Source organism: Psammomys obesus, unplaced genomic scaffold, assembly GCF_907164565.1.
Source record: "Psammomys obesus unplaced genomic scaffold, mPsaObe1.curated_primary_1811, whole genome shotgun sequence".
Classification (NCBI taxonomy): Eukaryota; Metazoa; Chordata; class Mammalia; order Rodentia; family Muridae; genus Psammomys; species Psammomys obesus.
In genome coordinates this window covers 14381568-14395456 of record NW_026596040.1, presented here as the reverse complement: position 1 = coordinate 14395456, position 13889 = coordinate 14381568, and the positions used below count along the sequence as shown (strand labels likewise).

The 13889-nt window shown below is 41.6% G+C and overlaps 2 protein-coding genes across 5 annotated transcripts in view; both read right to left on the bottom strand.

Annotated features, from left to right (window-relative positions):
• The window catches only part of Sncaip (synuclein alpha interacting protein), a 138226-nt gene that overhangs the window by 74132 nt on the left and 50205 nt on the right, over positions 1 to 13889 (bottom strand). The window lies entirely within an intron of this gene.
• On the bottom strand, positions 7205 to 8176 carry LOC129687976 (uncharacterized). The gene has a single exon (XM_055622664.1). It carries the CDS (start codon positions 8174 to 8176, stop codon positions 7205 to 7207), a length of 972 nt encoding a protein of 323 aa, XP_055478639.1.

The window sequence follows — 13889 nt, the reverse complement described above, 5'->3', positions numbered from 1 at the left end:
TACAGGAGGAAGGACAATATTCAGATATGAGAGATGTAGGCAGGTATCCCCAAGGCTTGCATGCTTTTCAGAAGCGGCTGGTCATTTTATTTGGTCCTTTTATTTGGCTGAGTCCAAAGAGCTGAAATACACTTTACTCAAACTCCAAACTGGCACTTGGCTTGTGATGTACAAAATGAAAGGAAAAGCCAACAGTGTGTAGGTCTATCTGACTCAGCTGCTTCCCAAAGAGTACCAGTTGCTGAGAAAACCTTTACAGTGCTCAGGTCTGTCAATGATTTCTTTCTCATGAGGTCATTTCTGAGAAGGCACGACTACCCCATGAGCTGGGAGAGATCTGAAAGTGGCAAAGAGTCAAATGTGATAATAAAAAGTAGGTGACTCATTAGAAACAGCACTCTTTCCTTGTTCAATGATTTGGGGAGGTATTTTCATTTGTGGATGTGTGTGACTTGCAGAGGGACTCTGAAAAAGTCATGCCAAATGAGGACTTGCAAAAATCTGGTGGGTAATGGCAGCATCAGTGGAAAAAACCTGAAGTGGCCAACAGAATCTCTTTGAGGAACTGCACTCATGCTAATATACACATTTTGATGTGCTTGGCTCATAAAAGGCACATTGATTTGTGACTACACTCACACATCACATAAATTGCTCTACCAAAACTCTTTTGAAAATGTATTGCCTCACTCCATTTAGAAGGAGTTAGTATGGAGTCACTCTGAAGGCTGGAATTACTCACATTTCTTCTTTCCTGTCAAAGGCTCTATTTCTACTTTTATACATGTATATTATGAGGCTGAGTAATTAAAAATAAGCAGGGCCTGTCAACATATATGAGCAGAGAATGCTCAGTGGTGAGGTAACTACAGTTGATTTGCATGGCGACTCACTTCTTCACCCTATAATCCACTAACACTTGGAAAAAGATCCCTATACTCCTCATATCCCTGCCAAATTTATACTCAGATACATTTTCAAATCGCGAGCCTGCATGCAGACACTGTGTTTACTTTGTTGAATATAAGAACTGAAAAAATATTACAAACAAAGACCTGAAAGGCTTGGGTGGAAATGTCCCCAGTTGGCTCTGTGGCTTGGCTGGCAAGGAAGCAACTGATTCCAAATGTTGGATTCAGTTTCTTTTTCAATCTTTGATTCAACAGTGGCCAGAAACATGGCAGTTGCTAAATGCCTACTCTTGAAGCAGATAAATGATAGAGGCAAGAAATTTCTACTAGAAAGAGACAGTACAAGGAGTGCCAAGAAGCATAGATGAGGAACAGAGGGAAAGCACAAACTTGTGGTCTCCCCAGCTCTTCACTTATGGAACAGTCTGAGCATACATGCTGGGTAGGACCAAATGCTCCACATCAGTGTGGAACATGCAGTACAGAGGAAGCAAGCAAGAAAACAAGCCATTTCAGTCTAATTTGGTACTTGCTGAATATACATGGATCGGAGCCTAGACCTCGGGGATGGGAAAGTCTGTCTGGTGCAAATAAGAGTCAGGCAAGGATGAGGGGATCCTTGGGGAGCTGTGACAGCACGGGCACAAAGGCTTGCAAAAGAGAACTCAGAAGGACAATTTCCAAATCTCACACTGACCACTGTAGTTTTTTTTTTAAAGAGGGATTGGAAGGGGGTGGATCAGGCCTGGATGATAGATAGGCATGGTCATGGGGTATTCCAAGTGCAGTGTGTTCTTAGAATATCAAGTTTTCTGGCATGTTTGGAAAACTACAGTTAAGTATTTTGATAGCAAACAAAGGACATCCATGTGACAGAGTAAAGGCACTGCATGGAAAGGATACTGTGCACTACTCTCAGAACAATATGGAAAAAAACTGTGTACTGGGATCTAGTACTGGGTTCGATTCTGTATGTTTGCACTTGTGCATGTCTCCGGAGGCTAGCAGAACACACCAGCTGTCCTGTTCTATCACTCTCCTCAGCTTCATTCTCATGGGACGGGATCTCCCACTGAGCCCGTAGCTAGGCTGGCAGCCAGCCAGTCCAAGGGATCCTCTTGTCGCCACTGGGTTTACAGGCTTGCTTCACCACACTCATCATTTAGTGTGGGTACTTGTGATCCAAGCGAAGGCTCTCACACTTGTGCGATAAGGTTTTTTTTTTTTTACCTTCTAAGCCATCTCCTGAGCCTGTAGGGTTGGGCGAATTTACATATAGTTTCTACTCACTTTGTCTCATAAAGAACCTAAAAACAGCTTCATAATTTCCACCATGGATATAAAAGAAACCAAGGTTCTGAAAGGTTACGTAATGCCTTATGGACACACAGCCAAAAATATGGATTTTCAGCCAAGCACCACCCATCCCCTCAAGTTCTTGCTAAAACTGTAATAGTGAAGCAACCCCGCATCTGTCTCATACACTTTGTTTCCAAATCACCATCAATATGTTTAATGTTTATTTTTTATAGTCCTGTGAGAAAAGGAGATATCGCGAATTATAAGCTGCGTTTATGCACTTCCGATTTTATAGATGGGAAAACACAGGATTTTCATGGCCCCAGGTTCTGCATCATGAAGGATGGGCAACTGACAAAAATCTCATTCTGCCAGAAGATTCAGGTTCTGACCTTACACATGGGTTTGCTTTGAGCTGTCTCAATCAGAATCCCATAACATAGTTCCATCCTGAACTGCATTGCTCTGAGTTTTCAGGAACCATAACACCAAGTGAGTCACTCATCTTTCTTATAGAGCTTAAGTAGAAAGCTAGACATGGCCATCACAATCATGGAGAAGTACAGGATTCTCTGTTGAGCATACTGTATACTATATGTGAGACACCGTATTCCAGCATCAAGTTGTTGGTTTAATAGTTCAGCTTCATCTTTAGGAACACTTTAGATTTATCACAATCATTCTTTTGACAATGGGTAAAATTAGAAAATTCATGGCTCACAACAATGCACCTTTTATTAATGACGTTGGGAATCTTATGTTACTTAACCTACAGAACAAAACTCAGAGTTAGGCCTGACATTAAATGATTTAAAGCTTCACAGTGGAGTCATTGGTGCATTTGCTAATAAGGTGACCTGGGAATAATTGTTTCCAATTACCAATGAATTGCTATTTTATCACATGACTAAGAGCTGTTGGTTTTACAATGTATGACTATTCTATAGCAGGTCTTATTGAAAAGGCAATTAAGGCAGTACTATAGTAGCAGAATTCTTGCTAGAGATCAGGATTTCTCTGATAAATTTCTATAAATATTGCTCTCTCTCAGCTTTAACTCCTGATTTAAGAGTTTAAAATTCTTGCCAATGATCTGGGGATTAATTTGTGATTTCTGAAACCAAACACTAAGAGTCAGCTAACTTACACTAAGGCATCAGTGATAGAAAAGGCTAGTTCTATATACATATACACAGTCATATGTATATCTATGTATATGTATACATATTCTTTCAAATCTGTATTGTGTCTGTGTATAGGGTTTAAATGAGTGTTCAACAAGATGGGAGCCTACTATAGAGGGTCCTCTGAAAGGCTCTAATCAACAGGAGATTGAAGCAGACGATGAGACACATAACCAGACTTTGGGCAGAGTTCAGGGTGTCTTGTGGAAGAAAGGGGGGATAGAAGGACTCAGAGGGGACAAGACCTCCACAAGGAGACCAATAAAGCTAAAAATCATGAGCCCAGGGAGTTTTGTTGAGGACTGGCATACCAAGCAAGGACTATGCATGGAGAGGACCTAACTGCCCTACTCAGATGTAGCCCATAGTTAGTTCAGTCTCTGTATGGGCCCCCAAGAAAGGAGAGAGAGCAGGGGCTGCCTCTGATGTGAACTTAGTTGTGCCTGCTCTTTGATCACTTCCCCCTGGCAATGTAACCTTCCCAGCCCATAGAGGAAGAGTATCCAGACAGTCATGATGAGACTTGATAAGCTAGGAACAGATGGCAGGGGAGGAGAACTCCCCATTTCAGTAAACTAGGGGGAAATGATGGGGGGAAGAGAGAGGGACAGTGGGACTGGGGGGGGGCTACAAATGGGATATAAAATGAATAAATTATAAAAAATTTAAAAATAAAATACATAGAATTTTTTTAAAGATGAGTGTTCCGTTTAAAATATTTTTTAAAGTTGGAAAGAATCCATGTTCACAGCAGCCATACCAGAGAAGGTAAAAATAAAAAATAATACACAGACTCACAAAAAGAGAAAGACAAATGTTTGGTTTCTGGTGTCACTTCTTATGAAGACATAGGTTGGGATGAACCAAGACAACATAAGGAAGGAAGGGAGCTCATGGTTGGCCAACCCTCCTGTTATGCAGCAGAATTAAGGGATATCTATCTCAGACAAGAAAAACAAACTCAACTGTCTTCTCTCTTTCAAAAATTTAATGACCAGTAGGTAAGAAACATTTGACTTCCTGAACATGTCTTAGACTCAAAGAGGGAGCCTCTGAGATGCTCAGAAAGGATTTGGTGTTTGATGGCAAGCAGGATAGGCTAGAATAAGGTAGAGTGCTTTGTATGACCGAAGTGAGCCTGGCACAAAACTGGTCAGCTCTGTCTGGTGGGAGCCATAGAAGAGATCAGAATTCTGCACTGGGTCAGTGAAAAATTCTGTATGGTCAGAGATGAACTCAGGAAACACTTGCAAAGTCCTTCTGACAGTGACAGTCCTGACCCACTTTTACCCACCAATAAATGTGCTACCTTGACAGCACCTGCTAATTCTCTCTTGTTCTCATCCGTGCTGTCTAGATTCCAGCAAGAATTTGACAGGACTATGTAACTTTTCAGAAGAGAAAAAAGGAAAACAAGAGACTTAAGATGAAAAGTAATTCAAAAGAAAGAACTATGGGTCATTCAGTAAGCGTATGATTCTCCATCATAGATGAAACTTACCAACTTCACAAGGACAAAAACTGTGATCTAATGAGGCCAAATCTGGATGCAAATGTCTGGGAAGGAAAAAAGCGTTGCTAGCACTGGGAAGTTGAGCTGGGCCTAAGCCAGCCTTGGTTTGCACTGGTTTCTGGACAGAACTATGGAATGATCTGGAAACTGGATCTGTAGATACTATAGGAAACAATCCAAATCTAAGTTTCAAATTGTTTGCACACACCTGAAGTTGCATGCTTTATTCTCAATTTTGCAAAGATGACTTAATTTCTACAGTGGATTTATTTGTTTGGCAATTATTGTTGACAATGTATGGAACACAGATGGCAAGCCTGATTGCTGTTTTAGAGGGAGGCAGACATGGCAGCAACACACACGAGGAGCACTGAGTACGACATCTTGAGTCAGTTATCTTGGCTTCATTCTGATCGTTTGTGAGGATTAAACTTTGGAGCAGGCCTAGACCAGTGGTTCTCAAGCTGCTTCATGCATGAAACTCACTCAGAAAGGTTCATTAAAATATTGCTGTATTCAACCCAGACTTTCTGATTCAACAGGTCTGAGGTGAGGCCCTAGAATCTGCATTTCTACCAAGTTCCGGGGCCATATTGTTTCTTTGGGTCCCAGAACCGCATCTGAGAACCACTACTTAAGATCAATGGCTATTCCTAGCTTTGGCTACATCTGCAGTCAATTAAAAGATGGCGACCTCTTCCCCACATCCTCCATCTCTCCAGATGTTAACTTCATTATCCAGGATCCGTGCCTGGTGCCCTCTGATTAAACTGCCTCGGTGGACTCAGCTAAGCATTTCCCATGAAGACCACCCGGAAGTCTCAGAAGCTCTTAAGTCTGACTTTTTAAAAATTCTCAGTGTCAAACAAGGGACACACAATGGTGCACAAACCTTACTAAATTGTGGCTTTGGTTTCTTTGAAATTTACTTTCTCTGCAGCACTGCCTAGCAACCAAGATATTGTAAAGTCTCTTCTGTAAATGATATTCAGATTTGCAATTTGACAGCGTTTCAGAGCAAGAATCTCAGTTTCAAGAGGCTGATTCACTAGAACTGCAGAAGAATCCCCAGATATATTGCTACTGCAAGAAAGTGAAAACCATTATTAAGAATTACATTTAAATGTACTGCTTTGTATGCAAATTGCAAAGATATTTAAAATAATTATTTATTGCATTCCAAGAGTTAAGCGATTACAGCAACCAGATACAAATAAATAAATAAAATACCTAGTTGTATAATTTTAATTAAAATTGTAATGCTCTTTTAAAATTGAATCCAAATTCTAGGTAGCAAAATGTTATGAGGATTTTTAAAGATAATTTGTTGCCTTTTGTGAATGCACCCACTTAAAGATCAAAAGCAGAAATAATTTATCTATAAACTCAATGTCCTTTCTTTTCTGAAGAAAAATAAATGCAGTTTTATGTTTATATGATTAAGCAAGGAGAATATGTTATATGCCAAGAACTACCAAATATCTGTACATCATACACACTTGGAGAATATGATTAAGCAGGTACCAATACTTTAATTCAATACTTCTTATCTCAATATGTTTTACTAAAGACCTAGGGAAGGGACAATGAGAAAGATCTCCTCCCAGCTTACATGAGATACTATGATTAAAACTGCCAACACTGAGCACTGCACACCTAATGCGCCTCCAATACATTGGGAGATCATTCAGAGAAAGCACAGGATAAAAACACAGTGTCCTCGGGACCATCTTGAGGAATTCCTGTAGGAAGTGTTTGCCTCGGTTTCAACAACATCGTTTTTGGAAGTACAACACACTGCACAAAGTAAAGACTTAACACGGTGCCCATGCCGAGCTCGTGTACAGGTCATTGACTTTCTTTAGAAACTCTCCGTTACAAAACACAGTGTTATTCTAGATATGTGGTTCTCAACCTGTGGGGCATGGCCCCTTCGGGGTCACATATCAGATATCCTGCACACCATATATTTACATTATGTTTATAACAGTAGCAAAATTGCAGTTATAAAATAGCCACAAAATGATTTTATGCTTGGGGAGCTGTTTTAAAGTATCGCAATATTAGAAGGTTGAGATTCACTCTTCTGACAAATTTCATAATGGCTGTCTTTCTTCAGTTTATAGCAACTTAGTGTTCTTCTGCTTGTAAAGACTCTCTAAGAAATCACTTTCTAGAGGAGTCAGTTTTCTAGCCGTCTCTTCAGAAATTTAGTGAGGGCTTTGAAAGCTGCATCTATTTTCCCCAGCAGCAGGGTCTGCTTCACAGAGATTCACTTGGGCCCCTTCCCTCAGTCATTAAGCATATGGAGACAGAATAATGTCTGCAGGCGGTGCTGTGGGTTTTTCCTGTTGGGCTCCACAGAAGGACACCAGCTTCATTTTGTAATTAACCAGCATAAGCAGGAAAGGACTAAGAGCAGAGAAGCCAGAGGAGAGGGCTGTGAGCACAGCTGGAATAAAGGCATAAGCTGCCAAGTCCTTCAAGAAATAGACTAAGATAAAGTGAGAAACCCAAAGAGGAGTGATCAGCAACATTAACAAGATACTGAACTTGGCCCCTCGAAGGACCTCAGTTTCTGAGTCATCATCACCAATCCAGATGTCACCATATGTCATCTTCTTCTTCTCCAGGAGGAGGAGAGCCATCCAGAAACAGACAAATACTAAGATGGCTAAGGGAAGAATATCAATTAAAACTAGAAATATTTTCCCATAGTAAAACTCTACCTGCTCATTTCCAAAGCCAGTTAAGCAATCCATGTAAATTCTGTTAGTAGACAGGGAGGCTGTATCATTTCCAGGATTTGGGTGTTCTGGTTTTTTAGTGTATACCAACACTGGAATATACACTGCTACACCAGCCACCCAGAGTGCAGAAATCTCCTTCAAGGAGTACTTCTGTTGGTTCAGGTTTGCAGCCCTGTTCAAGGGGTAGACAATTCGGTAAAGCTTCCGGTGGTAGAACAGAGCGAAATGTAACATGAACCAGATGGCCAGGGAAGTTGTCAGAGCTGCAGTGAAGTGCAGAGCTTTGCAGCCGACTGAATCCAGCAAGATACCGGCCGAGTAAACGATCTTGAGGATGTTCACCACCAGGTTCTTAATAAGGTGGACAAACACGAGGCTGATAATGAGAAGGAAGGATGTTTGCAGGCCCCCGGTGATGCACTTGCTTGTGGAATAAAATAAACATACGTTTCCTACGAAGCTCACAAGAATGAGGATGGAGCAGGCTATGATCTCCAGCACGTCTGCGGAGGGCTTCATGGTAGATGCTGAACTACGAATGCAAATACCTTCTCTGCGACTTCAGGCATTAGGCTTTCAGAACTGCTTAAGAGGTCGTTACTGACAACAGCTGTGAGGGGTTTCTACCCCCACTAGGTTGACAAAATCCTGCCCTGGTACGCTGTCCCAGTTCCAGCACAGTCTGTAATAGAATTCTGCTTGCTTCAGTAACCAGCTGCTGAAAACAGATCTGCTTCCCAAGAGAACTGTGTTTTACCCTCTCCAGGGACTTTTAACAATGACAAAAAGGGTGCGGCAATCACCATGTAATTAAGAATTCTCAGAAATGTATTTATAGTGTTGCCATACCTAAATATGTCATTCCTACATAGGTATGATCAATGTCCAACAACCATAAAGGGGAAAATAAATGGACGAGATTGGAGGGAAGGCAGTCAGAGGTTGAGTTCATCACATTTCATGCACGAAAAAGTCTAAAGAACAAACAGGGCAGATTGCAAAATAATGAAGTGACAAATTAAGAATGGAAGTAACAACACAAGAGAGATTATACAAGAACATGCAGTGTTTTTACTTCCCTACCATTTGTGCACCTTTGCAAAGAAGGAACACATCAACTATTTTGATGACCACATGGGATACAAAAAAAAGATGGGAGAAAGTGTTGGTGAAAAGAGTAGGGAAGGAAAATGGAAAGGTATCAGGAAGAAGCAACTGAGGGAGAAGGGAGACCAACCAACACGGGATTTATGCCCACCAAGTCTCCCAAATTGCTAACAATTGGGCAGTAATCAGTGAAACCCTCCCTTCTAGAGCTCAGAGGTGCAATGACTTCTCTCCTAGAGGTGATGGAAGAGCACAGAGCAAGGGCAAGAACATAGCACATAAATCTCTACCTGCCATTACTGCACATTTTGGATGAATTCTTGTTTCTCAACTATGTCATAATGATCCATTCTGGGGATGAACTAGAGCCGTGCAACATTTGGCAGAGGGCATATGTTCTAAGAAATGCTGTTAGCTGTTTTTTTTCTTGTCAGTGCGTGAGGGAGTAATTGCACGAACTGAGACAAGAGTGGTGGGATCTCTCCTTGAGCAAAACTGTCATGCTGGGGTGTCCAGCTGTACTTTACCTGTACGGAAATTGTTTGTGGGTTCTGTCATCAATCATCCTACCCTGTACTGTCAAAACATGTATGACTGCTTGATCAATGCTACGCTGGAGATGGCTGGTACAGGCTTGAGTGCTTGCAATCATCTCTTCCTAACTCCAATGTCGGTAGCCACCGACATTGTTAAGCTTACAGTTAGCTAGGATGAATAAAAGTATATAATAAATATAATATAACAAATAATATAATGAATACAATGCAATGATATCAAATTAAAAAATATTACAAATCCAGGCTTTTTCAAGGAAAAGCTCTCTCTAGTATAACTTTGCGCAAACAAGAAATTATAGAGTAGGAAACTAGCGGATACCTTATCTTCATAATAATAAAGCTAGTATTTGGCACCTCCCAGTCTTTTCCTCAAGAATATGAGATACTCCTAATGTGCACAGGACAAGAAGTTTATGACACTATAAGCAGCTAGGAAATCTGGTGCCCCACAATCCATTGGCATGAGAAGAAGGCTGGGAATTGACACTTTCCTATTTATTCCATCTTTCCCTAATTGATTAAAAGAGAAAGAGAGAACTTAGTGTTTACAGTCAATTTTTTTTTCCTTAGTGACAGTCATCTTCAGGTACAAGCATTTACCCCTCTCTCTAAGGATTATAACAGTATTAGCGTCAACAACCATGAAAGCATAATACTTATGCATTATTATGAACTATAAATTACTTACCACCCACTGACACAAGTAATATGGTCTTGTTTTGAAAGCCTAATATGACTTAATCCTTAATATCATTCTTATTTCAGTACTGAGGAAATAGAAAACCAGTGAGCAAACTGTTCAGAGCTAGCAATTGAAAGGATGGGAATCTAGTATTATGGTTTGAATATGAAGTTCCCTCACATCGGCTTGTGTGTTCCAAGATGTTGGTGCTAAGAAGGGGTAACTGGGAGAGACTGGGAAGTCAACTGAGTTGGTAGAGTGCTTGCTGCACAAGCATGAGAATCACAGGAAAAGTGTGGCACGGTGGTGCAGGCTCACATTCCAAGCACCGGGTCCTTGGAGCTCACCGTCCAGTCAGCTTTGTTGTGATCAGCAAGCTCCTGCCCTTAGTGAGAGACTCTATCCAAAGAAACAAGGTGACTGCTTATCAAGAGTGACTCTTGAGTTTAGCCTCCAGCTCCTACATCTATACACACACATTTGTGTGTGCAACCATACCTTCACAGGTCGATGTGCATGCACACGGGCATACACGCACCCACATCCACAGACGTCATCAAGGGATGATCCACTGGCGAACTCATATAGCTGAATGGGCGTGTTAGGGTTAGGGTCTTTGACCATGGTCTGAAAACTCTAAATCTGTGAGGTGAAAATGTCCTCCTCTTAAGCTGTGTTCTGAAAAGCCGAGTAATGCAATCGGGTATGATTGGTTCTCACTGCTTCTCCACACACCCTGGCAAAACTACAGATCTTCTGCTGGCTGTTCTCTGCCTGTCCTCATTGATTTACGATTGTTCCACCCAACAGATAGAGCCTATAAATTCACTTCTCTGAGGGAGGGTCTGATTTATACCAGTCATGCAGATTTTTGAATGGCCGTTAGTCTTTTTCTTTCTCCTTCAATATTAGTAGGCCTGAATGTTCACACTTCTGAACCTCGTTAAGAACTCTGTGCGTTTTTTTTTTATACAAGTTTAGATACCTTACTTGAAATTAAAAATAAAAAGGCTATATCTGACAACCATGAGCCCCCACAGTGGTAATGTTTAAGTTTAGGCATAACGACCAATCCAACATGGCCCAGTGGAAGGCCACATATCTAAGAATATTTGGGGTAGCAAAAATTAGCATAAATGGGAAAATGGGACACAGAGTCTGACAGGAAAGGAGGAGGATGGATCTAGGAACAGCTGGGGGAGGAAGGGTGAATATAAATCAAGATATGAATGGAATTATCAAAGAACATATATATATTTTTAAGAGTGCCCTTGAGGATTTTGAGATAGCTGAGAGACCGCACATCGGTCTTGCCAAGCAGCTTACGGATACCCCCGCCCCCCGACCACATACTAACCTTTTTGGAAGGCAGGGAAATTTGTTTTCACAAGCATGCTTTCTTCCTTTCCCTGCCCATAGAGAATGATCCCAGGTTACAGTGTGAATGTTTTTTACCATTCAGAGATTTCCATCAAATATCCCAGTTTAAACCTCCTAGGGTCTACCTTCCGTAAAGCTCCAGGGCAGGCACAGACTGTAGCTGAAGTCTTTAAGCAGAGTAGCAAGGATGACCTGTATTTCAATTTCCAACAGAATCCCCATTTCCATCTGTGGCTAATCCCTTGTCTTCTTGACTTGTAAACCCTCATAAGAATGACCCTAATGTTCTCACGAAGCATTTCAAGGTTCTCCAAGCTCTTTCAAACTCTGTAACTGTTTCTGTAAGAACAAAATGTTTGGAGGGGGTAGGCAAGACGGTTCAGTGGGTAAAGGCACTTGCTCCTAAGTCTGATGACCTGAGTTTGATCCCAAGACCCACACAGTGGAAGAAGCTCAGCCCCAGCAAGCTGTCCTTTGATTTCCACCTGCTTGCCATACAAGATCTCCATTGGAAGTTTCAAAGAACCTTGGGGCTCCTCTGAAAACTGCCACTGGTTTATGTGATATGGGTTGGAAAGAGATAAAATGAAACACACGTATGTATATAAATGTAATTTGTTCAATTAAAAGTATTTGGAGAAGAAAGAGATCCACGTGGGAAGTATTAGTTTTAACCCCCACTCAGAGACAAGGAAACAAAGCATAGAAGAGCTATGCGAACTTACTCTAACTGCCAGAGGAGATGTCATAAACTCCAGGCCACTTGCTTTGGCTGATTTTGGTAGGGGAAAAAAGAAGAGGTTGACACAAAGTTGACTGACTTGAGGGGCAAAGTGCTGAGAAAGCTGTGTGCCACCTGACGATCTCGCCAAGGACCATAGCAAAGGGTTTCTTTAGCAGAAAGCCATTCCTTGGAGGGATGTGCATATCCCGGAGCAGACGGGGTCCAGGAAGCAACTCTCCATCCTCTACCACGGAAGGTAACTGTGCTTACTATAAGGAAGGAATGAAAAAAAAATGATTTCTTTGAAAACCAAATACTAGTTCTGCCAATCCGACTTCACTGAGGTCATTTGAGTATCGAGAAGTCCAAAGGTTCTCCATGGCTTCCATTTATTTTGGCATTGGATTTAACAGAAAAGGAACTGAAGGGGAATTTATATGGCCCAGGCTACGTTCCAAAGCTCAAACTGCTAAAAGTTATTTAGATTTTACTTCAACTCACAATCACATGGAAAGCGGTTCACATGTAAATGCTTTCCGTGTGGCTTTAGGCAATCTAGGTTTCCTCAAATGCACATGTGAAGTTGTAAAGATTTTTGTCTGGAAGTCTCAAAAAATCCCCGGGGCTCCTAACTAGAGGCTGCTGTCGGTTTAGGTGGTACTGGGGTGGGAGGAGGTAAAAACGCAACATGCAGCCTTCACTTGGGCATCATGGCCTATAATAGTGCTGAGATAAATTTCTCAGGCTGAGAGAAGGGCGTTTACCCCTCCCAGTTGAGTGTGAGATGTAAATAAATACCATGTAAGGTGACACAGCTGAAAGCAAATTTGAAATCTGAATCTGCATGAAGTCGCGGATTTATTTCATTTCATTTTATTTCATTTTATTTTATTTTATTATTTTATTTGCGGCTTTATTTTGATGAAAGCGGGGACAGAGCACAAGGAGTGGGGAAGATGATCCTCAGCAGAGCTGGGCTGCTTTTTCAGGGTCGTTCACTGAAAAAAGATGCTGCGCAAAACTGATTCAGAATCTCTTGCTTTTGTAAGCAGTGGCTGCCTAAAGTTATTATTATTATTATTTTTTTTTTAAAATTCTCTGGAAGACTGTGCATGTGTGACTTGCCAGGGTAGGGACTAAACCCCCTAACCCCAAATTAGAAATGAATGGAGAACAACTTCAGTCTGGATGGGGCCAGAGCAATTAAATGGTGATTGCCTTTTAGATACACTAATGTTGCTAATTATATGACCGCGCTAAGTGCTGGGAAATGTGGATAAGAGCTCCAGGCCGCTCTTGCTGGGAGAAGGCAGCTAAGATTTATTAAGCCTGGCAAGGATACGGGTCCTTCACATCCACCGTCTCTCCAAATCCTTATAATAATCCTGCGAGGTGTTAGATTCAATAAGGCCGAGAGACCTGATCAGTTCCGCCTGGTTCAGGACTGAGTCAGGAATCCTATCAGGCTCATGTGGTTCCAAAGAGCAGTGGATTGGTTGGCAAGGCCTTGAGCAGAAGCAGAAATTGATGACTCCTGGATGTACTGGATTCAATAATAGGGGATTCAAACATGGTAGCAGGGAAAGATGAGAGAATTTGAGAAGCGGACCATGAGGAAAACGTCTCTAAGTGTGAGGCCCCCAGGACTGATCTTACGAGCTCATCTTCTTCACTGGACACTTTGTACTACGGTTGGAGGTTAGGAGGTTGGGGGGTGAGGGTGGGGGCTTCAGGCCTCTGTGATTGCAAAGCCTGGCAAACTAGAAAGTGAAGTGGGTAGAG